At 39.5% G+C, this 27,706-nt stretch overlaps 1 protein-coding gene across 15 annotated transcripts in view; it reads left to right on the forward strand.

The window, feature by feature from the left end:
• Window positions 1-27,706, forward strand: part of ERC1 (ELKS/RAB6-interacting/CAST family member 1) — a 530,185-nt gene that overhangs the window by 127,974 nt on the left and 374,505 nt on the right. For 11 of the 15 annotated variants that reach the window (XM_034780724.1, XM_034780799.1, XM_034780743.1 and 8 more), the window contains exons 5-8: window positions 5,127-5,282; window positions 7,212-7,295; window positions 10,128-10,295; window positions 26,578-26,745. In XM_034780724.1, the coding sequence (XP_034636615.1) occupies window positions 5,127-5,282; window positions 7,212-7,295; window positions 10,128-10,295; window positions 26,578-26,745 (576 nt within the window). The remainder of the gene's footprint in view (window positions 1-5,126; window positions 5,283-7,211; window positions 7,296-10,127; window positions 10,296-26,577; window positions 26,746-27,706) is intronic. The other 4 variants (XM_034780768.1, XM_034780828.1, XM_034780850.1 and 1 more) reach the window with 1 other exon arrangement.

A 27,706-nucleotide genomic window follows, 5' to 3' on the forward strand; every position in this document is an offset into this window, starting at 1 on the left:
TTGGCTACACCCTCCAATTTTCATCCACCCTGCCCTCCAGTCCCCCACCCCTTTCCCTCTTCAGGGACCTTTCTCATGAGCAGCTTCTCATCCAGGAGGTGCAAGCCTCCTACATCTTGGGGCCATAGAGGAGGTTCCTCGAGATTTTACTCCCGATATTTCCTAATCCCAAAGGGGGGAGGAGGCTAGGCCCATTCTGGACCTGTGTCGCCTCAACATATATCTCAAGAAACTGAGGTTCCGCATGGTCTCCCTGGCCACCTGACAACGTGGTTGCTGCATGGCTGAACCCTGAAGAAAAGGCCTGCTTGGATCATGTTCAACAGGCCTTGCTAGGTAGTAGAAAGCCTTCCACCAGGGTTAGCTTCCTGGCCAAGTGGAAACGTTCCACTTGTTGGGCTTCTGAATGGAATCCCTCTCCATCCCGTTCTTCTCTGCAGTCTATCTTGGACTATCTGCTCCATCTAAAGCATCAGGGTCTGGCTCTGTCAAGGGTTCACTTGGCAGCCATCTCAGCCTTGCACCCTCCAGTGAATGGCAGATCAGTATTCTCCCATGAGATGATGGTCAGGTTTCTCAAGGGGCTGGAAAGACTCTATCCTCAGGTTTGCAAACCAATCCCCCCCCAGGAGACTTAAATCTGGTTCAGTTGATGCTCCTGGGGACTCCCTTCCATGTGTTATCATCATGCTCCCTGCTGCTTCTGTCTTGGAAGGTCACCTTCTTGGTGGTGATCACCTTGGCCAGAAGGGCCTCTTAGATCAAAGCCCTGATGTCAGAACTCCCTTATACGGTATTCTTCAAGGACAAGGTCCAACTGCGCCCCCATCCCACCTTCCTACTAAAGATGGCGTTGCAATTCCACAACAACCATGATGTTTTTCTACCTGTCTTCTTTCCAAAACTTCACAAGATCGCTGAGGAACATCATACACTGGATGTTAGGCAGATCCTCACCTTTCATATCAAGAGGATTAAGCTCTTCCACAAGTCCATGCAACTCTTCATAGCAATAGAGGAAAGGATGAGAGGGTACCTGTGTCATCCTAAAGGATATCATCCTGATAAATCACCTGTATCTGAGCTTTCTACAAGCAAGTGAAGATTCCGCTTCCGGCCATTGTGATCACTCATTCCACAAGAGCCCAGACTTCATTGACAGCATTCCTCGCACAGGTACCAATCCAGGACATCTGCAGAGCTGCAACCTGGTGGTCGGTTCATACTTTCGCTTCCCACTATGCCATCATCCAACAGGCCCATGATGATGCCCGTTTTGGGAGAGCAGTATTGCAGTCGACATATCCATGAACTCTGAGCCCACCTCCCGGAATACTGCTTGTGAATCACCTAGTATGGAATGGACATGAGCAAGAATTGAAGAAGGAAAAAAATGGTTATTAACCTTTTGTAACTGCTGTTCTTTAAGATGTGTTACTTGTGTCCATTCCATGATCAGCCCTTCTACCCCTCTGTTGGAGCTACTTGCAAGAAGGAACTGACAGGGCACAGGGCCAGTGGCATCCTTTATACTGACGCATGTGCACACAACTCCAGAGGCGGCTAATGGATACCACCTAGGGAAAAATTTCAGGCAACTGTGGACGTGGTATGCACACAACTAGCATGGAATGGACATGAGCAAGACATCTTGAAGAACAACAGTTACAAAACGTTAGTAATCAGTTTTTAGAATTGGAAAAGGAACAGAGAAGGGCAACAGAAATTATTAGGAGTATGGAACAGCTTCCATATGAGGAGAGAATAAAAAGATTGGGACTGTCCAATTTGGAAAAGAGACGACTAAGGGGGGATATGATAGAGATTTATAAAATCAAGAATGGTGTGGGGAAAGTGAATAAAGAAGTGTTATTTAAGCCTTTACATAATGCAAGAACACAAGAGGTCACCCAATGAAATTAATAGGCAGCAGGTTTAAAACAAACATAAGGAAAAACTTCTTCACACAATGCTCAGTCAACCTGTGGAATTCGTTGCCAGGAGATGTTGTGAAGGCGAGAAATATAACTGGGCTCAAAAAAGAATTAGATAAGTTCGTAGAGGATAGGTCCATCAATGGCTATTAGCCAAGATGCACAGGAACGCAACCCCATGTTCTTGGTGTCCCTAAATCTCCGACTCCCAGAAGCTGGGATTGGACAATGGGATGAATCACTCACCAATTGCCTGTTATGTTCATTCCCTCTGAAGCATCTGGCACTGGCCACTGTCAGAAGAGAAGATACTGGGCTAGATGGCCGGTTGAGCTGATCCAGTATTACTCCTGGGGGATTTCTGCGCCACTGCGCATGCACAGTATTCATGTGTCCTGTCTAATTTTATTTTTTTTCTACAGAAAATACAATCTGCCCCAGAAGTGCTGCAGTTCTGTCTTTCGCCCACCAGAGATCACTGTGGCGCCAGAACAGGCAACAGCAGGAATGCAGCAGTCTGTTCTCATGCCACAGTGGCCTCTGGTGGGCAGAAAGTAGAACTGCAGCACTTCTTGAGCAGATTGTATTTTCTGTGGGGAGGAATTTTTTGTTTGCATGCAGTGGCACATATTTCCCCCAGAAGAAGTTCATCACAGCACCTGGCCCATGGAGCCAGATTAGGACAGTGTGTGGCACACGGGGCTGCTGGGGGTCCCAGACTGGGGTTTAGAATGGCTAGTGAGGGGACAGACTAGGGCGTGGGCTCAAAAGCTAGTGGGGTGACAGGGTTGAGCCAGGGTCTGAATGTGAGTGGGGGTACATGGCCACATGGGGATGGGGGAGGAGACTGCAGAGACCCATTGGGATGGGAGGTGCGGGGATAGGGGCAGATGTGCCTGACTGAATGGGAGAGGTTTTGGAGCAGCCAAGGTCTACATGGGGGAGGTTCTCTTCTCCTCCCAAAAAAACCTGTTCCATACTTCTCCCACCCACACCCAACAGCCCTGGCTCAGTCCAGGCTCCTTCCTTCTCCATCAGTTCCTCCGCTACCCCTGACACTCCCAAGCCTTTGCACTGCTTTTTTTGGGTCTGTATTGATACAGACATACTTGCTGACAGATATTTTGAAATAAATTACCAAAATAATTGAAACTGGCATGATTATATTGTGGTGTTTTGGCAAATAAAATATTCAGAATTTTAAAATATTTTGCGCAGAACTTTTTATTTTTTGGTGCAGAATTTCCCCACTTGTACAGTATGGCCCTTCTGAATCATACTCATAGCTCCAGTTTGGCCTTGACAACATTGGTTTTCCAATGTCCTGACCTTCTTGAACAGAATTCCATTGACGTCACCGTTGGACCCAAACCTGATCTCTCAAGACCACGGTCACCCTCCTCTACCCTAACTTTCAGGCCATCCACTCAGTGTTTTCCCCATCTAGGCTCTGATCCATCATGTGTAGGGCTATTTGATATTCCAGAAACAGCAAATTCTTCCCATTTGTTCCATCAAGGTCCACCTTGCAGCTGTCTCAGCTTTTCTCCGATCCTGTGACAATCAGATTTCTAAAGGGTGTGAACTATTTATATACCCAAGTAGAGGATTCATGTGACTTAAACCTGCTGTTAATGAAGGTAATGAGTTCTCCATTTGACCTGTTGGCTACCTGTTCATTTCTCCCTCTCTTAATGAAGGTAGCCTTTTTTGTGTCAATTACATCAACCAGGAGAGTGGATGAATTACAAGCTCTAGTGTGTGAACCTCTTTATGCAGTCTTCTAAAAGGACAAGCTGTACCTGTGCCCTCATCTGTAGTTCTTCACCAAAGTGGTGTCTCAGTTCTATATTAATCAGGCTATCTGTTTACCAGCTTTTCCCCCTAAGCCTCATACTCATAAGGATGAGGAGAGACTTCAGATATTAGATGTCAGGAGGAGAGTAGGATAGCGTTGGCGTTTTACCTGGACAAAACTAAATAATTCCAATCATCTTCACTGTTGTTGTGGCAGTTGCAAACAGGATGAAGGGCAGGTCCTGACTCTTCGCAAAGAAACTCATCCTGGATCTCCTCTTGTATACGTTTGTGCTATGACTTGGCCAATGTAACCCCTCCAAAGAGAGTGTTAGCGACTTCATCGAAGGCTCTAGTTGCAAATGCCTTTCTTCTTCAAGAGCCTATTCTGGACATTTGCAAACTTGCATTCCTTTGCCGCCTCGTACGATGTTTCTCAACAATCTAGAGATGATGCCGAGTTTGTTGTGTGGCCCTTCAATATTTATTCAGGTTGACTCCGATTCCCCCCTCCAGATTGAACTGCTTGTGTGAATCACCTGAAGTGGAATGGACGTGTGCAATCACTCAAAGAAGAAACAGTTACTATTATGTTCTCTGAGATGTGTTGCATATATCCATTCCACAATCCACCTTCCTTCCTCTCTCTACTGGAGTCTGTCTGGTAAGAAGGAATTGAGGGAGACAATAAACCAAGTAGATTGGAAGATCTCCATTCATTCTGTTACAGCATGAAAAAGACAACAGATTGGATTGCTTACTTGTAACATATATATATTTTTTTAACGATGTAGAAATGTTTGAAAAAGTATGTGTGAGATTTGAACTAGTTTAGCAACCCCTATATGTTCATCCATTCAGGAATAGATTTATATCAGTACATCAATTCCATGCTTTATGGTGTTTAATGTGTTCCGCATTGTCACCTAGACCTCATCAGTAGAAGCTGAGACTAACTTGTTTCACAAGCTCTCGTCTCTCATACTTGTGGCACATCCATGGCTTAGGTTAACTATGAATCTGCGGTTTGTACTAATACTGTGGCTGTCGCCATAATAATTTCTCTGGTATATATCACCTGAGGACTGCAAAGTGACTGTTTCATAGTCTCTTACTTAGTGTTCACTTCATATGCCACCCATAGCAACAACCTAGTTCACAGGCTTAAACTCCTTTGCTTGCAGAATGGAGAGAATTGGAGAAAAGTGCCCTCTCAGGCAGCCAGTCTTAGCTGCTTAGAGAGATGATGTTTAAATAGGTGCAGAGTAATTACTTAGGGAATGTTTATTAAGGGGCAGTTACAACTCTGGTGCATTCATATACATTGTTCCTTTTATGGTGTGTTAATGAGACGTATAACTGCACGTTGCTTTCCTTCTCTCCTTACTCTTTCAGGACTCAAAAATCTCCTCCATGGAACGTGGCCTCCGTGACTTGGAAGAGGAGATTCAGATGCTGAAGTCAAATGGAGCTCTAAGCACAGAAGAGCGTGAGGAGGAAATGAAGCAAATGGAGGTGTACCGTAGTCATTCCAAATTCATGAAAAACAAGGTAATGAGAGAACAATGATAGTAGCATAATGAACTCTGAGCCTTGGGGAACAGGTGGGAGAAGTACTCTTACGCATGTCATCAAATCAAGGGATAGAGTTGGGACCTGCCCTGTACTGTGAGCATTGGGAAATAGGAGAGGAGGCATCTGCATTCTACTGTGAAATGACGAGTCTAGCCTTAAAATATTTAACAAAGGAAAATGGAATAATTAAGGAAAACTATAGAACTGTGGGCCAGATTCTGCCTTTAGATTTACACTCACAACTTCCATTGACTTAACTGAGATTTGTGCATATCTTTGGTTCTTTTTATAGTTTAGGTTAATTAAGGGCATGTCTACACAAACACCTACTGCATGGCAAGCTGGGTCATAGATCTACAATGCTCTAGCATGCCACATGCTAACTGTGTATGTGAACTCTGCTGATGCGCACTAGAAGTTCTCTAGTGGGCATCAGCAAGGTCCATACTGTCAGTTAGTGTGTGGTATGCTGGAGCGCTGTAAGTTGACACCCTAGCTTGCCATGCAGTAAGTGTTCGTGTAGACATGCCCTTAGTTTAGCAGCCTTTTCAAACATACTTTATGGAGGGAGAAAAGTATTTCTTCCCATTTGACCTGTTGGATCACTGTGACATAACCAAGAGATTTAGCATTATTTCAAGTCTGGGCTGAGCATGAACTGTAGTGAAAGGGTTTCTATTACACTGTCCTTCCAGTAGTGTTGTCATAAAATGAACAGATTCTAGTGTTGTCGTCATAAAATGAACAGATTCTACTTCAGCGGTGGTGCCAAGATTTATTCAAACTTAAGAGTATGTTTGTTCTGCAAGGCAGGATGGCATTGAGAAACACCGGTACTTTGGCAAAGAGCTTGGTATCAACACTGCTTGCCGGACTATGTAGAGTTTAAGGTCACTTAATACTTTGTTTCTGCTGGATACTGTGGAGTGCTCACTACTGTATTTGTCCTGCAGTGATATGATTTGTTTAAACAATACAGTTCTAACCTGTTGGAGAAAGCTAAACACAAAGATTACAATCCCCTAAAGCAGAAATATATGTGGTAATAAGACTTGTTAGTGCTCCCAGCACTCCAGTAAATTGACTCACCCCGGGAAAAACATCTGTTTTTTAAATAGTGCTTTTTATCCTGTTGAGTTACCACTAGCAAATGAAGGGGGGAGGGGGAAAACATTTTAGGCATATGCAAAAGCCACTTGAATTACCAAGCCTTCGTACTGCCTTACCATATCCAGTTATTTCCCCCTCACTGTGTTAGAAACTCACGTCACCTCGTCCTCTCCCTTTACAGACTTTATGAGCCTATTTCCTTTTGATCAATTTCTGGATCTCTTCCATACATCACACACATGTCTCTCCTGCTGACAACTTCCTCCCTACCCCTTGTTGATTTAACAGCCTTATCCCCCTTGAGGCTTATGTCCAGCCACAATCCCATTGTCTTCTCATATCCCTCTGTCTTGTCTTGCTTAATAAATGCACATACTTGTCCTTTTAATAATGTATTGTGTTGACGTCAACAGCTGCTTCCTGGCATATTACTCCAGTTTACACCTTTGAAGTGAATGATTTTTCTCTCACTATTTCTGTCTTAATTTTCTACTTGCTCCCAGTTTCAAAATGGTTGGGTAATATGCCCTAGATCTGAAATATAAAAATTGACACTACAAACCTGGTTACAGTTAGATTTATATAAGTATGATGATGAAACTCTTGCCTGGGGACTTGTGAAAATAGAAGAACTTTAAACTCCTGTGATCATGACAGCAGGGATGAGGGAATGAGTGACCAGTCATGATCTTGCTGTGTAGTTCTTTGTCACATTTAGTCACTATGATGGCTGAAACAGGTCAACTAGAAGACAACAAATGATAAACATTGAAAAGAATAACAATGTCGTGGCAGGTAGAGCAACTGAAGGAAGAGCTAAGTGCCAAAGAGGCTCAAGGGGAGGAGCTGAAAAAAAGAGTGGCTGGTCTCCAGGCCGAGGTCTCTGCCGTAAGATTCATCTCTTTGTGTGCAGTGGCCATTCACTGGGTCTTTGCTAGGTCTGTGGCTTTCTGGTAGCTTACACTTTTCTTCTTTTACACGACAGTAGAACTAACCAGTTTGCTCTGCTCTGTATCTGCCTCTTATTCACATCGGCTTGGCATCTGTAGCATCACTGTTCAAAACACACTCTGAATACCCTGTTTGTTGTCTTAAATAGAATGATTCAACTTGATGGTAATTTGTTCTTTCATATTGGGACAGATTTTTCAAAAGTGCTCAGTACTCACAATTGCAGTTAGATTTTTCAGAAGAGCTGCAGTTTTATTTAGGCACCAAAATAAGTGCCTAGTTTTTCTACAGCATGTGTGGAGCTCTTTCGAATATCTCTCCAAAGATGTAACAGTGGGAGCTGCTGAACACTTTTGAAAATATATCCTTGATGTAGTTGCCTAAATGAGATCTGTGCATTTTTGAAAATCTAAACCTATATCATTTCTGCAGTATACGTTTAAGTTTTTCCTTACTGTAAAGTACGTGAATGCTCTGGGTGATCAGTGTGTGTTCAAGAGCAGAGAGATGTGAACACTTCAGGCTGCCTTCATTTCCTGTGCAACTTTGAATGGTATGCACTGCATTCCTTCCTAAAGAGCTTAGCATGATAGCTCGGGGGGGGGGCTCAAGACACTGAAATTTTGCATCTGGGGACAATGAATTTATGACATTGCCTGGGACTATTAATATTGTGTACTATCTGTATGCAGGTAAAACTTCATCAGGTTAAAATATCTGGGCTAAAAGGGTCTAAATTATCTTCTTCAGGTGGAGCCAAAGTAAATTCTATTTTTTCAAAAGCAAAACTGATCAGTGATTTTTACTCTAATTTGTGTTGCCTCCGAATTGGAGAATGTAGTGCCATCTGAAGCTTATAGGTTTTTTTTGGTTGAGAGACGGTAAGAAAACTGAACTAGCCCCAAATTCTGTAATTACTTTCCATTTCTTATGCTATACCCAAGGTAACTAATGCATCTAGTTTTTGTTGTTCTATAGGAATAAAAGTTTGAGAGGCTGACCGCAGAAACTGCTATAGTTCACACTTAGGTGCCTCTCTGCTAAATGGAATGAGGGATCTATTTATTGAAATATTTGCTATCAGTAGAAAGAACTACGGTGTCTAATGTTCATCTTACACTAGATGCTAAAATCAGAATTAAGTTAATGATTTACCATTTAATAGTCCTCTAAATTAAATTCTCTTTAACTTCTCTCCAGTTTCTCCATTAAAAAAATGGAGAAAGAAATTTTAAACTCTCACCAGTTTCTACACACCTACACTCTTCTCCCCTACAGACCATTTTACTCCAGGACACACAGGTCTGAGGTGAAAAGGGTTAGAAAAACTTGAACAGCATCCAAGAAAGAGGATTTTTAAAATATCCATCCATCAACAGAGTATTGCCAATATATAAGGAAACTTCGTTACTTTCATCTAAGGACTCAAAAGATTATTTTTAAGACATCTGTATTGCTATTAACACCTCAGATTATTAAACCTGACTGTTTTTAAAATATAGTTTATTCTTTTAAAAATATGATTTATGCTTTTTCATGTTGTGTATTTCACTCAGTTTGGAAAACAAAATTGGACTGGTCAGTTTCATTTTAGTTTATAATCTGCTTCACTTTCTGGTTTGCATGCATTTAGCATGCTCTTGGGCTTGGGTTTCCCGCACTGCTGGGGAAGTTGTTTGTAAATTGTTCTAAAACATTTCTGTTCATGTTTGGTTTTATAAAGACCTGTTTCTCCTTCTTAGATCAAAATGTTAGGCCTAAATTAAATTACCCTTTTTAGGGGAGAAGGCAAAACCAGAAATTTCCAATTATAAGCCTGGATTTGTGTCAGTTTGTAGCCTCAACCAATCCCTCTCTCTAAGCATGTATTCTTGCCTTCAGCTTTGGTTCTAAAGATGTCCTGGGTGATGGTTGTTTTTAGACTGAGGTTATTAATCTTATCCTACTACTGTGCAGATGAAATTTTTCACTCATTATTCATTGAGATGAGAATCTGATTATCCATCTCTTAAAACCATGGGAATTTTACCCCTGTCTTCAGTGAACTCTAAATCTGGATAGAGATTTTCATTGCATGGCAATTCCAAAAGCAGCTTTTTTAGTATGATTTGTCTAATTTTGGTGTTAGTAGTTTTACACTATACTCGGAATCACTTTAAGAAAGATTCCCAAATTAAGGGATGTTTCTCTCGTCAAGAGGGGTGAAATGTTAGTTTTACCAAATGTAAAAATGAAAGGTATGTTTCACTGACATTCTCTCTGGAGATGGGTTTGGATTGGTGAGCTTAAAGGGGGGAGAAGAAACCAGTTCAAGTGACAAAAGGCAAACACCCATGAAAGAGATCACTCAGAGATATACCTAAACATATCTAATCTCTTTAGGTGTTTATAATGCACTGTTACTACCAGAGCAATGTACATATCCAGTACAGTTCTGTTGCATCGTCATTAGAAGATTACCCCGGTAAACAGTTGATTTTGGTTTGTCCATTATAGGATGGCTGAACATTGGTTTCACTCTGTTGAAATGCACACCTTTTACTAACTGAATGGGATTTACTTCCCTCCTTTTCCCCTGATGTTCTGTGGAAACCTTTCTGCTAGGCTTACAGACAGCTAAAGACTTGATCTTTAGAATATCATTCTCTTCATTGGTAGTTTTATGAATATTCATTTTTTATTGCTGTGTTAAAAGTATAGATTGCTAACTATCGATCCTCTCTTCTTTTTCCTCTTCCCCATATTCGTTTCCTTCTTCAGATTGGTCAGGTGAAACAGGAGCTGTCACGCAAGGACACTGAGCTGCTGGCCTTGCAGACAAAACTGGAGACACTCACAAACCAGTTCTCTGACAGCAAGCAGCATATCGAGGTGCTGAAAGAATCCCTTACAGCTAAAGAACAGAGAGCTGCCATCCTGCAGACAGAGGTGAAATGGACACTTCTATATATGTGGACTATTTGGGTCTTTGAAAGTGGGGAGGAAATCCAGAGAGGGTTGTGTGTTTTCTTTCTTGATTGTTTCCTGCCTCGGAACTGCAGGGCGTTAAAATCCTTCTTGCCTCTGGGACAGTTTTGCTGAATTCCAGTGTGTCCCATATTAGTGGCTGTGTTTAATGTCGATTGCTCTGAACAAATCATGTCACCTATTAGAAATTTGGGATTCTGTAGGGAAGGTATTCTACAAGAGTGTGTGCATATGCATATAGATACATGCTGCACTAATGTGCAATTAGCAGTCTGTTCTTAGATACAGCTGTCTTGGAATCTGCCATGGCTGGGCTGAAGGAAAGGGGAGGGGGTTTGCAATGGCTGATCGTATAGCTAAAAGGGATGATTTAGTTAGTGTTGGTCCTGCTTTGAGCAGAGGATTGGACTAGATGACCACCTGAGGTCTCTTCCAACCCTTCTATGATTCTAAGGTGGAGGAACTGAGAGCATTCTGCTGGCTGCCTTTGTGGTTTCATTACCACCGTCGGCACGTAGTGGAACTCTTGCACATAAGCTTGTATTTACGTCTGAGACATGCATGCCATGCTTCAGAGAGTAACCACACATTCTGAAAATATTTTTCTCTTAATTTAGGAACTTTTGGGATTGATGACATACCTTCTTTAAACTCTTGTGTTATATTGGGGAAAAAAGTGTACATCTGCACTTCTAAAGTTTAATGAACACTGGAATTAAACTGCTACTTCTGGAAATTCTTCAAGAACAGGCATAAATTGCTATGTGACTCTAGCACAGGGGTAGGCAACTTATGGCACGCGTGCCAAAGGTGGCATGCGAGCCGATTTTCAGTGGCACTCACACTGCCGGGGTCCTGGCCACCGGTCGGGAGGGCTCTGCATTTTAATTTAATTTTACATGAAGCTTCTTAAACATTTTAAAACCTTATTTAATTTACATACAACAATAGTTCAGTTATATATTATAGACTTATAGAGAGACCTTCTAAAAACGTTAAAATGTATTACTGGCACGCGAAACCTTAAATTAGAGTGAATAAATGAAGACTTGGCACCCCACTTCTGAAAGGTTGCCGACCCCTGCTCTAGCATTTCAGTTGAGTAACTTGGATAAATACAGTGATGGGAAAGATCCAAAAGAGGGCGCCATTGTATCAGAAAAGGTTTTTCTGACATGCATGACAGGCGCAAAATCAGTAATAGGCCAAGAGTGGCTTGTGTTCAAAGTCGGGGGAGGTGTGTGTGAAAGAGTTGTAGGATGATGATGATGATGATACAAACATTCTGTATCACAGACTATGAAATTAGTTATATGTGCTTTCTCCTCCCTCTTCCCTCCCCCTCCTCCCCCCGATTTGGGATGTTTTTATTAGTTGTATTTGGTAAATTTATGGCTATGATTGGAACATATAAAATAAAAGCTTTTTTTACAGTGGTTATTTGTGGGTACTCTGTAATAGCTTTTGTGGGAGATTGAAGCTGCAGAATCACAACTTTCCTATATGTTAGGAACATGGTGGATTGATACAAATCAAATTGATGTAAATCACTAATTGGAATCACAATTTAAATTAGCAAGCAAGAAACCTTGATTTAAATAATTGATTTTAATCTTGCTTAACATTTGTACTTTTTAGTTGTCTCCGCCACCCCCCTCCAAAAAAAAAAAAAAAAAAAAAAGTTAATTCTCATTGGTTGGTATAGCCATTAAAACATGCCAATATACAACTAAATATAGTCTTTACACTAAATTTGGTACTTTTTTTTGCTATCCAGGATGATACACTATATGTATACATATTTATTTAATCAATTATGTAACTCAACATAAATTTTTTTCAGTTTCTTAATTTTTACATTTGTATTGTGTTAAGAAATGAGTCATTCAACATTTTCTATTTACTAGATGATAATTTTTTACTTGGGATTTCTGTCAGGCTGCGTTTGGATAGAAATTGGATCTCAGATAAAAATGCACAAAGCTAGCATTTTCAATTTGTTTTAATTTAAATAAAACTACTTTAAATGTACCTAATGCATAAGGAAAAGAAAACATGCTATAAAAACATGTTTGCATTAAAAAAACAACTGATATGTTAAACAAAGGAAGTGTTAACTATAGTTAAGGAATTGACTGCTGTGACTGGTAACCATGGGCCAGATTTTCAAAGATATTTAGTTGTCTAAAAATGCAGATAGATGCTTAGTGGGATTTTCAAAAGTGCTGAAGTAGGTTAGCTGTCTTACTCCCATTGAAGTCAATAGGAGTTAGGTGCCTAAACAGGATAAATACTATTTAAACATTGTCCCCATGTCCTTCAAGATTTTAGAATTAATAGATCTGATCCTCTCCCACCTGGTTTTAATTCAGTTTTGAAGAGAAAAATAAACTCTCGTGCTTTTTCAGCTCCCAATTGGTTTCTCAGTTTTGAATGAACTAGTCCAAACAAAGAAAATATTATCTCTGCTAGCTAAACTGAAACCAACAGTAATTAAGGCAAAAGCTTTCTGTACAAAAAAACTTTGAAGTACTTATATTTGGAAAAATGTGAACACCAACATGCATTGTGTAGTAAAGACTGAAAATAATATAGATTCTTACTTAATGCAGTACATGACTTTGTGACATTTATAAAGCTTGAGTTGACCTCAAAAATTAGATGTTTTCCATTGATTCAGTATTTAAAAAAAAAAAAAAAAGGCAGAACCCTGAACTCATTAAAACTTGAGGAGGGCTCCTTTATGCAGCATATTTTTTTTAAATGGATGTAAGTAACTTTATAGTAAGTTTAGGCCTTAACATATGTTTTCATAATTTCAATTTTAATATTAAACAGATGTATTTTAAAAAGAAAATGTATTGAATTGAAATTTAAGAAATCATATTTTTAAAAATTATTTTCTAAATTATTTTTATCCACGCTGATTAGGGAGAATATTTGTGTCTTTGCTTAGTTGGGGCTTGTAACAGCAGTAATATTAAAGCTTGGGGAATGATAACATTAAATGATCTCACCTGTAATATTAATCATTTAATGCTTGGAAATAACTTTCCTGCGCTAATATTCTCCAAGGCACCGTCTCATATAACATCAGTGTGCAATGCAAGAACAGATTTGGCTGTTTCTCGAAGCCATGAGAACCTTCCTTTTCTCAGGAGATTCAGAAAGATTATAGATTCAGCTTTGCTGTGCCAGTTTAAACTTTAACAACATTAGGATTTGGGGATGCTGTATGAAAGCTTTTGTCTTTGCGGCTAGTTCAAACCCAGTTCAAGGTGTTCTTGAGTGAAAGTTGTTACAATCTCATAGCTGTTTAGCCTACATAAAGAGATTATGATGATTCTCCGGCTGTTTCCCAGTATCCGTGTAAGATGAACACGAAAGTGAAAATCAAAGAATTATCCATTAGTGTTTCTATAAGCCCTCTTCTTCCATACTTCTAGGGACAGTTGTTCCCTTTCCAACAACCAAATTTGTCATTAATTTTCATATTTGTAGACATTCTTCAGTGTCGCCAAGGATTCAGTAGTTATGAACAGGTGATCACTACAGCTGTCGAGACACGTTGGTAAAGTTTAGTGTTGAGGAAATTTCCGCTGCTGCCACCTGAGATATACTTGTTCTCTAGATAAAAAGAGGACTTTAGTCTCATGACAATGAACCCAGCAACTTTCACTACCATTGAATTCACCAAAAGAGAAATTGGTAATGCGAGGAGAGTTAGTTACCAGGTCTGACACTCTTAAGTATTAAAAAATATCTACGTCATTATCGGAACATGCTCTATTACTTTCCTGAAAGCTTGCTTACTTTTTTGTGCATAAAATTATAGAGTAGATCTAACGTAGGTTGATTAAAAATATTGACCTATGAGGGGTTTCCTGTCTTAGAGTTACTGTCACATCCTCTTGAGTGGGCTTTAACAGAACCTTTTGTTGCCCTTAAAAGCCAATCGTTTGGACTGCATTTTAGGAGTAGTTTTGGTTAACTTTGGCTGCTATTCTTTTGGTTTGAAGTAGTGAATGTCCAATGCAGATGATGGGTCAAAAGGAAATGAGAGAGAATTTCATGACCCTGTAGTAGCTGGGGAGTGAAATACTATTGGCCTCCAACTGGTAATGCTGCATTGACCAATCAGGAAATATAACTTGGTAGCTGTAGGAAACTAGAAGGAACTGTGGAAGAAATAAAATGTTAGCAAGGCACTCTCTGCAACCGGTGATTCATTAAAACCAACTTTCATAGGGAGAAGTACTTAAAGGTACTTTTAGATGAACATTTTTGGGGAAATGGCTTTCTCCTGGAGCCTCTGCCTTTTATTCTTCCATAAAAACAGACTGCAGAGATGACGCAGGGTGCAGGCTTGATAGCCCAGAGATTAAACTTGGCACCTGCCATATTGGAACTATGAGTTAGTGTCCTATTTTGGAGTTGTTTACCTTGAGGGCAAGTGGGTGGAGAGGCTACCGTGGTTAACTTCTCAGTTTGTAAATGAGCCTTTATAAATAGTTCTATGAATTTACAATATCTTTGTAAATAAAGAAAAAAAATCAATATTTACTTTGGAGTTAAAAGGCTCCATCAATATAAGGTTTTTATTATATCCTACTGAGCCCTTTTGTTTGGAACAGTACTGGGAGGTATTCAACTTCAAAGGGAAGTTAATTCAATCTGTTAAAATATTGTGCTTTATTTGTATATTCTATCTAAGTTGGTATGATTCTGTGACCTGAACCTATTCCATAGGGCAAGTGAGGAGATTCATATTCAGCAAAGAAACTAATACATCCCCTAAGAAGTGTATTGTTTACACTGAATGTGTTAAATGAAAAATCTTTAAAGTCTTGTCCATGTTGGGGCTTGTAATAGTGTTTTGAAACTATGTTAATACATTGTTACACCAAAACACAGTTTCTGTGCATATTGGAATCTGTTTCAAACTATGATGGGGGGAGGGTTACGAGCCTTAGGTGGTAATCTGTATATAGGTTTCGAAAAATTAGTTTATCTGTACCTGTCAGTAAATGTCAATTTCTTTGTACACATGCACACAGATGAAAAAATATTTCAGTCAATAACAGGGTGGATTTAAATCACTAGTCAGGAAGACTCAGATTTCTACATAAAAGTGCATTCTTGTTGGTTGTTATAATCTTAATAAATATTCTTCATAACTCAGAGATAGATATAGGTTTCATTTTTAGAAGATACACACTATACATTTTTTAAATTATTTATTTTGAAAACTTTGCAGATTAGTTTTACAGCTATATCAGAAAATGAATGATTGTTTGGTTATTTAATTTACCAAAAGTAATTGAAGCAGATAGTTCACCTCCCTATGACTTCATAAATATCTCCAATTCAACAGGTTAATCATTAATATTTGGAGGATTTTCTTGCCATGCTGTATTAGGAGGAGAACATCACCAGACAGACATTTAAATTGTTTTAGTTAACTAAAACAACAACAGTATGTATTCTGGATTTTTTTCTTCAACAGCAAAACACATTTTAACAAAACAAGCATATAGATATTTGAATTTAGTTAAACATTCAAGTTTTTTAAAAATCAGGTTTGTTTTTGTTAAAATTGTTTTTAACTGAAATAGTTAAATGAAATATTTTTAAAAAAATTCAAAAAAATTAAATCGACTGTCAGCCAGGTCAACAAGAGAAACTTAAAATATTGGCTTCTGCAGATAACTCAGTCGTCTTCACCTTCATTTTCCTGTTTGTTCATAATCTGGAAAAGAAAAACAAGCTTTCCTGCTTTTTCAGGGCCCAAACAATTTCTCTATTTGGAATGAGTTAGTCCAAAGGAAGAAAATATTCCTTCTACATCAGCAGAAGAAGCTACTGCTGTTAAAAGTGAGATTATCACTTCAACAGTCTTTGAATCCAAGTGCTTAAGTGACTTCCACCAGTTCACTGGTGTGACTTTCTTTAAAACGTCATCAGCAGACATCTATTTCTTGAATGGTTCACGCTTAGCTCTGAAGTTTATTATAGTTGGCATTATGGAGGGATGAATGCTGGATGTCCATGTCATAGCCAATTCCTCTTCTTCAGCAGTTAAGGTTTGACCCTGGTACCGAGAATTGAGAATATTTGCAAGCAAGTGAGCTGGAGATAGTGCTTGTCCCATTTGTTTTTTTAATGCTTGTAATTTAACTCTGTCATTGCATATTTCTCTTTTTAAAGTCTCATTCAGTTCAACATTTCTCTTAAGCCCAATGTTGAGAACTTTGGCTGTGACAGTGCCATCTATGTTTTTCACGATTTTGTTCACAAACTGTCATCAGATTAGGCCAGTTCTTGATATAGTGCTCAGAACAGTCCACTACTGAGTTCCATCACATGTCTTGTGTCAGAGTAGCTGCTGAAAAATGGGGTTGTTGTTGGAAGTATTTTACAATTTCAACAACATTGGCCTTTATTTCTGGAACACTGAAGTCTTTGGCTAGGAGGTGCATCAAATGAGCACTGCAACCGTATGTTATTAGCTTGGAACTCTCTTCGCTCTCTTCTAAATTCCTTCTCATCCTGGATACGTTTGCAGCATTGTCTATGACCAAACTGCGTACTTGACATTTGAATTTTTTTTTCACAGTTTGTTATAGCTTTTACGGCTACTTCTTGTAAGTATTCTGCTGTGTGTGCATTTCCTGATGTATCAATTGTTTCTGTAAGGAAGACATTCCCTTCTTCTGTTGTCATACAAGCATATACAACAGGATCATTGTGGACATTGCTCCACCCATCAAGACTCAGATTAACAATTTCACCCTCCAAACCTTTTGCACACTGCTCAATTTCGCTTTCATACCCTTCATTCACCAATTTGCCTGCAACATCTGTTCTGTTGAGTGGATTGTATCCTGGTCTTAATGACTGAACCATGTTAATGAAGTGTGGGTTCTCAATCATACGGAAAGGAGAGTTTGTTGCATAAACAAACCGGACAATTTTTTCATCAATTATCTCTTTTTGAAATTTGCTGGTTCTTATCACAAACTTATCTATGGTTGTTTCTGGATGATAGTGATTTTTTTTTTTCTTTTTGCTACAGGTGAGTTTTTGTACAAGGTTAGCTCTTAACTGCATTGACTTATTTTGTTCAGTATTTAATTATTATTACCATATTGCTCATAAGTATTACTCATTGCATTCACTGACACTCAGTACTACTTTAAAGGTGAAATTGTAAAAGAAAGATCTGCCTATTTCAGCTATTTATTTTTTATCACAACTTCATCTAAAATGATAGCACCATAGAGTAACAACTATATTTTTTGCTCAAACATAAGAATTCAAAAATAGTCCAGTAGGAAGACAGGCAGTCCTTAAGAAAGAAGTATGAAATAAAAAAGTTTACCAACCTGAAGATCCTGCATGTTCAGACATGTTCCTTTCATCATCTTCAATGCAGCTACCTCTTGAGAAAGAACACTTCTCATGATGTTGTTTCATTCGGGAAGCCAGGCCTTTGCATTTCTTTGTTGCACTGTTTGCATTTTGCACGCATGCCTGTCTTACCCACAGGTAGAAGAACTTAATTAAAATACTCCCAAACTGGGTCTCTTTTATAGCCTGCTGTCATTATAGGATTTCCCTTCTAATGAGAGAATGGTATGGTAGATCTCAAATCTATGAAGGCTACACTCAGAAAGACCTCAAGACTTCTGGAATATGCTGCTCTAACAGTTTCACTTTTGTTTCTATTGCCTGTCCCTCCCTTCTCACATTTATCTCCAGATTTCTTCTCCTTGTCCCGATCTATTCCGCCCCCAACCATCTTCTATTCATTGAACTCTTTGAAACTTTGCACTTTTAGAGAGAGGTAAGGGATTGACTCTGTGTACACAAATTTTCAGAGGGACAATAGGGTTGAGATCTGTTATTTCTCACCTCCATATATTATTTATTTATTTAAAAACATTTTTGCTGTTAACGAGCATGTTCTCTCTGGAGAGACAAATCCACAGTTTGAGAACTGCAAAACTAAGCATCTCTGATGGTATCTTGTAGACTGAACACTGAGTCGCATTGGGTAGATAGAAAGATTAACCTAAATAATCTATACAGAAGCCCCTGGGACCCCATAAGATTGGGTCCCTAATCCATGAACTATTAGAACTCATTTACAAAACTTTTCTTAAACATTACATGAATATATTGTCTCAAACTATAGCATTAGAATTTATAATGCCTATTCCATGATGAGATAGTTGAGCAATAATGTATCTTAATTAAAATCTTTAGATAGGTTTTTTCCTCAAAAAGCATTTTATCAAAAAAATCCGATTTAAATAAATAAAATCCAATGTTTATTATTATTATTATTATTTATTTATTAAACATTGATTTTTATCAACCCTGGTCAATAATTGGAAATTTATAGATAGGCAAAATAAAAAGAATGCTGCTTAAGAGCTAGATTTAAGGATGTTTGTCTATTTTGACATGTGATGTTGATAAATTTTGTTTTAATGGTTGTAAAGCTTTAACCTTTTGAATCGTAACATCTACTGTCATTCAGTAATTATTGCCTCACACTCCCTCCATAATATCCCACCACTGTGAAAATTTAAATAAGCAGAAAAAAGCTTTAAAATAAAATGGATATTATCCAATAAAATTATAAAAAAACAAAATTGAATTCTGCCAAGTCTATCTATATAGCATGATTGTTTCATAAGTAAATACTTATCTGCAATAAAGCACCAAGCCTTGCTAGTTATAATTGTGTTCATAATTCGCTGACAAACATAGTTCTGTCTGTGTTGGCTGGGGAAATAGTTTAGGACGTCTCTAGCAAAAAGTACGTTTAATTATGATTTATTTGAAAGATGCTAAAACAGAGTAACCAGACATTGCTTTGATAACAATTTTCAAATATAGTTTCATTTAGCAGTTTCATGCTTCAGCGGGCCTTTTCTACGGCAGAAAAGAAGTAGTGTGTTTGACTCTAGAAGCCAAATACAGCTTGCTTTTCTCCTCCACACAACCCTCAATCATCTTTGAACTCTGACTGCTGGCATAGACAAGACCAAATTGTGTTCAACACGTAATGAAAAATGAATAGTTAGCCTTTTTTAGAACCAGTTAGGGTGCATCTACATGAACAAAAGCTGGACACTTACTTCAGCACTTTAATAGCTCCACTGGTGGCAGCAAATTCTAGGGAAGCAGGACTAGACATTGCAATGGTAAGTGTTGGTGCCTTGTGTACACTAGAACTTTTTTCATTACCACCAGTGGAGCTGTACCAGTGAAGAAGGTAATTCAGAATTTTGCTATTGTAGATAAGCCACAGGGCTTGGTTAGAGATTAAGAGCTGTTCACACTTTCTGCATTGAGTGTTGATCAGGATTTGGCCCTATCTACACAAGTGACTAACCTATATTCAACCCTGGTTTGGGGAAGTGAGGGTGGATAGGGGAGAGTCATTTAATATCACATGTCAAATGTGACTTAATTTTTAGTGTAGACCTTGTACACTGTTTCTTAAATATGATTACAAAGTACCAGTTTTATAAAGAGATACTGATCATTACTATAAAACAAAGATAACATTGCATAAAATTTTCAATAGTGCTTAAATATTTAGGAGCCTAAGTCCCATTAACCTTCAATGACACTTAGGCTTTGTCTACACTGGCACTTTCGTTATTAAAACTTTTGTTGCTCAGGGATGTAAAAAAACCACACCTCCTCCAACAGACAAAAATGTTAACGATGAAAAGCGCCGATGCAGACAGTGCTTTGTCAGTGGGAGCCGTGCTCCTGCCGCCGTAGCTACTGCCCCTCGTTGGAGGTGAGTTTATTTTGTCGCTGGGATGCAATGAGCGGCTACACTGCTTAACTTACAATGGTGTGGCCACAGCGGCACAGCCACACTGTTGTAAGGTGCGCAGTGTAGACATGGCCTTAGACCAGGGGTAAGCAACCTATGGCACGCGTGTCGAAGGCGTTACACGAGCTGATTTTCAGTGGCACTCACACAGCCTGGGTCCTGGCCACCAGTCCGGGGGGCCTCTGCATTTTAATTTAATTTAATTTAAATGAAGCTTCTTAAACATTTTAAAAACCTTATTTACTTTACATACAACAATAGTTTAGTTATATATTATAGACTTAAAGAAAGAGACCTTCTAAAAACGTTAAAAAGTATTATTGGCACACGAAACCTTAAATTAGAGTGAATAAATGAAGACTCGGCACACCACTTTTGAAAGGTTGCCGACCCCTGCCTTAGACTCTGAAGTGCCTATATCACTTTTGAAAATGTAACTTATGTTCTTAAGTCACGTTAGGTGCATTTGAAAACTTTATCAGTTTTCCCCAAATTTATAACTAGGTAATAGTCTCATGATCAAGCTTTTAACCTACCTACAGATTCTCTGAAAAAATAGTTTACCAAAACTTCCCCCCCGCCACATTCATATAAATGTTCTGTCATCTCTTGCATTTTTTCCATTTATATTCTTTCCCAGCAGAAGACACTGTAAGCACAGGTGTACAAGCATCGGTGGAGCTATGGGTATTCTAGTTCCAGCTTCTTATAGAAGAAATTTCAGAATCCATGTTCTTTCTTGTTTTGTATATGACTATCCATACTAGGTAGTGAGATAGAGAGCACTGCATCCTGCCACTGTGTAAAATTTCCCCAAAACACAGGTGTTTGTATTGAACAAAACAAACTAACTAACTTATAACAAGATAGGCATCAGTCTTCAACAGATGAATTGTGTGTGCGCAAACATCTGGGGAAAGTTGGTAATACCCTGTTGAAGAGAGGATTTTGGAGTTTGTTGTACCGGCTATGCGTGTTTCTAGGAAAGAGACTAAGTGAAGTTTGAAGGTGCATACTGGCAGCTGACCTATCTGAGATACTCTTGTGCCCTTGGAAGTTAGATGATTAATGCAGAAAGGTTGGAAAGCACATAATTATATAAGGGCTAGAAACCACCCTATCTCTCCATTAGTATTTTGCATGCCATACCATTAGTGCAGCGGTCCCCAAACTTTTGAAGGTTGTGCCCCCCACTTACCTCATCTGTACCTTCCTCACACTTCCCCCCCCCCCCCAAGCTGGGGCCAGGAGTGGTACTGCAGCTCCGGAGGGGAGGGATGTGGACAGGAGTAAGGGCCAAGGCTGGGGCCGCAGCTTGGGGTGGTTCTGTGGCCGGGAATGGGGCCATGGCCAGGGGCCGAGGCTGGGGGCAGGGGCAGAGCCGCAGCTAGGCTGCAGTGGGGGCCGGCAGCTGGGCCTGCGGCCAAGTGTGGCTCTGCTCCCGGCCTTGCCCCCAGCATTGTCTCTGGGCTGGGAACAGGGCCAGCGGCCAAGGCTGCAGGCTGGGAACAGGGCCAGTGGCCGAGACTGGGGACTGGCGCGGGGCTGGGAGCAGAGCCACGTTAAGGTTGGGGACTGGGCCAGGGATGTGGTTGGGGGCGGGACCGGAGCAGAGCTGGGGGTGAGGAGGGTCTGGGTGGCCCTCTCTGCCCCAGTGGGGGCTGGCCTGTGCCCCGCCACGCCCCCCTCCCCGAGTGGTCCTCTACGCCCCTCTAGAGGGGCACGCCGCACGCTTGAGGGACCTCTGCACTAGTATATAATTAAAGACATGACTGTCTTTTAATATGCAAATAGGCAGGTTACCCTTAGGTTAAGCTAATACTGCATAAGGTGCAGAAATCAGGCTAGGGATGGCAAAACCCCGGTGGCTGCCTTCACAGCCATTTCTGTGTGTGCAGAAGAAGCCTTGCACTGACTTTGTTGAAGTTGGCATCACCTGGCTGCCACAGACCTCAGTTCTTGGCAGTCTGGGTAGATGCCATCCATAAACTGAGCTGATGTGAATAAACAAGTGGATCATTCTGCCAAGAACAGTGGTAGGGTGATAACTGTGTGTCTTGCCAGCCTTTGAGGATTTTTCCTGAAAGTGTTTTCTGTGGTTCTCTAAGGCAGAGACCTCACACAAAATAAACCAAGGAGTTCAGTTTACTCCAAACCATAATCCAATATAGAGTTCAAAGAGGTCAATCAATCAGAAGATGGAAGGTCTTCTGAGGAGGAACCTTTACTTACAGAAATCCACTGAAGTGAAGTACTAAGTGGGGTGTCTCATTTGCTATATAACCACCATTTGGGGGTATGTGGCATTGCTTGTGAGGGAAATTTTTAGTTTTTCCTCAAGAATGAATGAAGGCTGTTAACCTGAGGATTAGAAGATACTGAAACAACGTATTTGATCTGTTTATGCAGACTGAACACTAGGAGCTAGTGAAAGTAGCAAAAACTGTGGCTTGTGAGATTCAAAAACAATCTTCAGCCACTTGGATTCCCCCTGTTAATTTTTTTCTTACAAAAATAACTACTTTATCTATGGTATTTATATGGTACACATCACACTGGTATTCATTCACAGTATATTTTGTCGTCTTGTCCCCCGAACCCCCCGATAGTCTTACATAATGGATAAGAAATTAGGAATGTGATTTTAATGATGTGGAAGTGAGCAGGAAGACTCCAGGAGTACAGGCAGCCGGGACTGCAGTACTGACTTGAAGACCTGGGCTGCTTTTTCCCCACAAGGGAGGGCTCAGTGTTCCATATAATAGAGATCAGACAAAACAGTGAAGGGTTTTCTTTGAGAGTTATACTATAGATAATGTGGCTTTGAGTGTTTCCAGTTAGGAGAAAGAAATTAAGGAAATTGGACTGACATACACAAAGTCTAAAGCATCTAACTTTCTGTTTGTTTAATTTCTTTCCCCATTTGGAGTTTCTCCACGTTTTCTTTTTACTTTATGTCTCTGTCAGCCTGAGCTGTGCAGAAGGGGCAAGAGATTCAATAAGCACCCTACTTACTCACCGTGACTGATGCCCTGTAATGGATTCAGCTAATGGGAACCAAATCTGATACTGTCAAATAGGATTAGCAGCCAAGCTGGCTGGTTTGAACTCTGCCTGAATGCCAAGCGAATAAGGGTCAGTGGGTTTCTTTTGGTATCTTGAGCAGCCTGGTGTTGTCAGATTTCATATTCCACAATGGTCTTTGAGAGTGTTCTTTGCTCTATGGTGGCCTTTTTCTTCAGATTGAATTTATATTCAAAAGTCTGATTCCTTCTCCTGCCCTTTTTTTGTTTGTTTGCCTTGTATGCTCTGTCTAGTTTAATAGGTGGAGAAGAGAAGTAGAGGGAAAAACAGAGGCTTGTCAGTTTACAACTCTTTGTGGAGGCCATGGAAGTTCCCTAACTTATTTTTCCTTTGGGTGACACCATGGGAGGTCAAAGTGTGCTATTATGGCCCACAAAGTTCTGGAGTGTGGTCCTTTCCCCCCTTCATTTTCAGCATAAAGATATGTCCTGCAGAAAGACCCTCTTGTATTAAGGTGCTACATGGTATTGAGGTCCAAAGGACTTGCTGCCCATCTTTGACACTTCAGCTGCTGTTTAAACCAGAAACACTTTTGGAAATCTTCAGGTAACCACAAGATTGTTTCCCCTCTTTTCACATATTGATGTGCAGTGGTCAGAGATCCATGCTTATATTACCTCCAGGCTCAACTAATACAGTGTAGTGTAACTGCAGATGATTGAACATGCAGCAGCCGACTTAGTACTATTACTTAGCATTTGTATCTCTGTATTTTTGAAATGGGGGAAATTTTTCTTAAAATGGTGAGAACCTCCACTACCGAGAAGAAAACATAATAATGGCATCTACATGGTAGTAAAATTGTGAAATATTAATATAAAATTATGATGTTAGATGAATGTCTGGTAAATGTAGAAGGGATATGTCTAAAAAAGATGTGGTAAAAGAGAAATGTATATATTACTTATTACACAGTCAACCTGTGGATTTACTGAAGAGACACATACCGGAGATTGTGTCAGATCTCATATTATAGGGCAAAATGATCCCCGTGTACAGTATTGCATTGCATAATGGTATATCTCATTGGAGGGATAAAATTGTTGCTGCTGTTCTGAAGTATTTGGTAATGGCCACCATCAGTGACCAGTGAAAAACACATGTCCTGATCTACCATGGAAAATCCTGTCTTCTGCAGTTCTCATTTATTTATTTTTTAACTTTTTGGTTTTGTAAGAACTGGGTTTTTTAATTTCTTTTTAGGCAAGCGGTAGATATTCTGGTATATTCAAATTTTCTAGAACTTCAGAAATTTAAATGTTCAGTTATTTATTTTTCCCTACCTTGAACAAAATATTGCTTAAGCTACGGTTTTATGACCTACAGAGAGACAGAGATCAGTATTTTCAGTGAATATCTCAGGACATACATATAAGAGCCAATAACCACATGCCATGTGGGGTTAAAATCTGTGGTTATGTTTTGATGTTTAAATATTAAGGCTGTCGATTAATCGCAATTAACTCATGCAGTTAACTCAAAAAAAATTAATCGCGATTCATCACACTTTTAAACAATAGAATATCAATTGAAATTTATTAAATATTTTTGATGTTTTTCTACATTTTCAAATATACTGATTTCTATTACTACACAGAATACAAAGTGTACACTGCTCACTTTATATTATTTTTTATTACAAATATTTGCACTGTAAAAACGATAAAAGAAATAGTATTTTTCAGTTTACCTCATACAAATACTGTAGTGCAATCTCTTTATTGTGGAAGTGTAACTTACAAATGTAGATTTTTTTTTTTTTGTTACATACTGCACTCAAAAACAAAACAATGTAAAACTTTAGAGCCTACAAGCCCGCTCAGTCCTACTTCTTGTTCAGCCAATCGCTAAGACAAACAAGTTTGTTTACATTTATGAGAGATAATGCTGCCTGCTTCTTATTTACAATATCATCTGAAAGTGAGAACAGGAGTTCGCATAGGACTTTTGTAGCCAGCATTGCCAGGTATTTAAGTGCCAGCTATGCTAAGCATTCGTATGCCCCTTCATGCTTCAGCCACCATTCCAGAGCACATGCTTCCATGCTGATGATGCTCGTTTAAAAAAAAAAATGCGTTAATTAAATTTGTGACTGAACTCCTTGGGGGGGAGAACTGTATGTCTCCTGTTCTGTTTTACCCACATTTTACCATATATTTCATGTTATAGCAGTCTCAGATGATGACCCAGCACATGTTTGTTTAAGAACACTTTCACAGCAGATTTGACAAAACACAAAGAAGGTACCAAAGAGAGATTTCTAAAGATAGTTACAGCACTCGACACAAGGGTTAAGAATCTGAAGTGCTGTCCAAAATCTGAGAGAGGGGAGGTGTGGAGCATGCTTTCAGAAGTCTTAAAAGAGCAACACTCTGATGCGGAAACTACAGAACCCGAACCACCAAAAAAAGAAAATCAGTCTTCTGCTGGTGGCCTCTGACTCAGATGATCAAAATGAACATGCGTCGGTCCGCTCTGCTTTTGGTCATTATCGAGAAGAACCTATCATCAGCATGGATGCATGTCCTCTGCAATGGTGGTTGAAGCATGAAGGGACATATGAATCTTTAGTGCATCTGACACGTAACTATCTACAATGCCGGCTACAACAGTGCCATGCAAAGGTCTGTTCTCACTTTCAGGTGGCATTCTAAACAAGAAGCAGGCAGCATTATCTCTCATAAATGTAAACAAACTTGTTTGTCTTAGCGATTGGCTGAACAAGAAGTAGGACTGAGCGGGCTTGTAGGTTCTAAAGTTTTACATTGTTTTAGTTTTGAATGCAGTTATTTTTTTGTACATAATTCTACATTTGTATGTTCAACTTTCATGATAGAGATTGCACTACAGTACTTGTAATAGGTGAATTGAAAAATAACATTTATTTTTTACAGTGCAAATATTTGTAATCAGAAATAAATATAAAGTGAGCACTGTACACTTTGTATTCTGTTGTAATTGAAATCAATATATTTGAAAATGTAGAAAACAACCACAAATATTTAAATAAATGGTTTCCTATTATTATTTAACAGTGCAATTAATGACAGCCCTATTAAATATTGATGTTTATATAGGCATCAGGTCTCCAACTAATCTTAGTTTGATAAATCGTTCTTGAATAGTAACCGTCTTTGCTGAGGCTGTTGGATTTCACAGTCTTAATGGGAGATCAGTTACCAGAATCTGTCTGGGGTTTGCCACCACTCATTTTATTGTGGAAGTGGTGTACGCCTTGTCTAATAACTCTTTCCTTTCCTATCTAACCAAGTCTTGTTTCTGCATGTGTAAACTCAGGTGGATGCACTACGATTACGTCTGGAGGAAAAAGAGACCATGCTGAATAAGAAGACAAAGCAGATCCAGGAGATAGCCGAGGAGAAAGGGACTCAAGCAGGAGAAATACATGACCTCAAGGACATGCTGGATGTAAAAGAACGCAAGGTCAACGTTCTTCAGAAGAAGGTACGTTCGCAGATGTACAAGGTTCTTGTGTCCTCTGATATATCCTCAGTCCTGATACAAAATATCCAAGTTTGCCAAAACATCCCTTTGTTTACATTTTAGTGGGTGAATTTGTTGATGTAATGGGAAGATTACGCTCACAAGTTTATAATGAACAGTCAAAGTTTTGAAGGGAAATTAAAAAACAACCCAAAAGCAAAACAGAGAAAACACCAGTGTTAACCTTTCCGTGATCCTATATGTTGCTTCTGCTTCTACCTTACTATTTGTAGTGACTGAAGTATTTGTGTGGTGGACGTGTCGCCTAAAAACTCATCCTTTCCAACCCATTGCCTTAATGGCAGTGGGGAGGCGGAGGCTGTAGTTACTTTGGTAGTTCAAGAAATTGATTATGTGCCAGCTCAGCCAGTTTCTCTCACCTGGCCAACAGATTTTTATTTGCTTAAGCTATGAACCTTGAGGGCTCAAGACAGTATTGAGTTCAGTAAGAGTTAACCTTGTACAAAAGGGGAAATTCAGGTGGAGTTTAAGCAATTTGACCAAAGTCGCATAGTAAATCAGTACTATTTATTAATAGAATCCAGGAATCCTATCTCCCAGTCCCCTGTTCTAACATTTAGGCCACATACCTTTTACTATGGACTTGGCTTTTTACTAAAGACTTATTACTTTTTAGGGATGTAAACAAGTCTGATTTCAGTGGAGTTATACCAGGCATGGCTTTGACCCATGTGTTTAAATGAGCCCTAGTGCATCATACTCAATACTGGTTGAGCCCCCTGTCGTACTTTTTGACCGAGAAGCTTGGATATATAATAATTGTTCAAAATGTTGCTAGACCATATATAGAGGTTGTGATAAATGAAAGGGGTGGGGGGGGAGGAGCTCCCTTTTATCGACACCCAGCCAGCCAGTTAGCTATAAAATCCCTGTTAGTAGTTGTTCTCTACTTGCTTTACCT

This window comes from Trachemys scripta, chromosome 1, assembly GCF_013100865.1.
Source record: "Trachemys scripta elegans isolate TJP31775 chromosome 1, CAS_Tse_1.0, whole genome shotgun sequence".
NCBI lineage: Eukaryota > Metazoa > Chordata > Testudines > Emydidae > Trachemys > Trachemys scripta.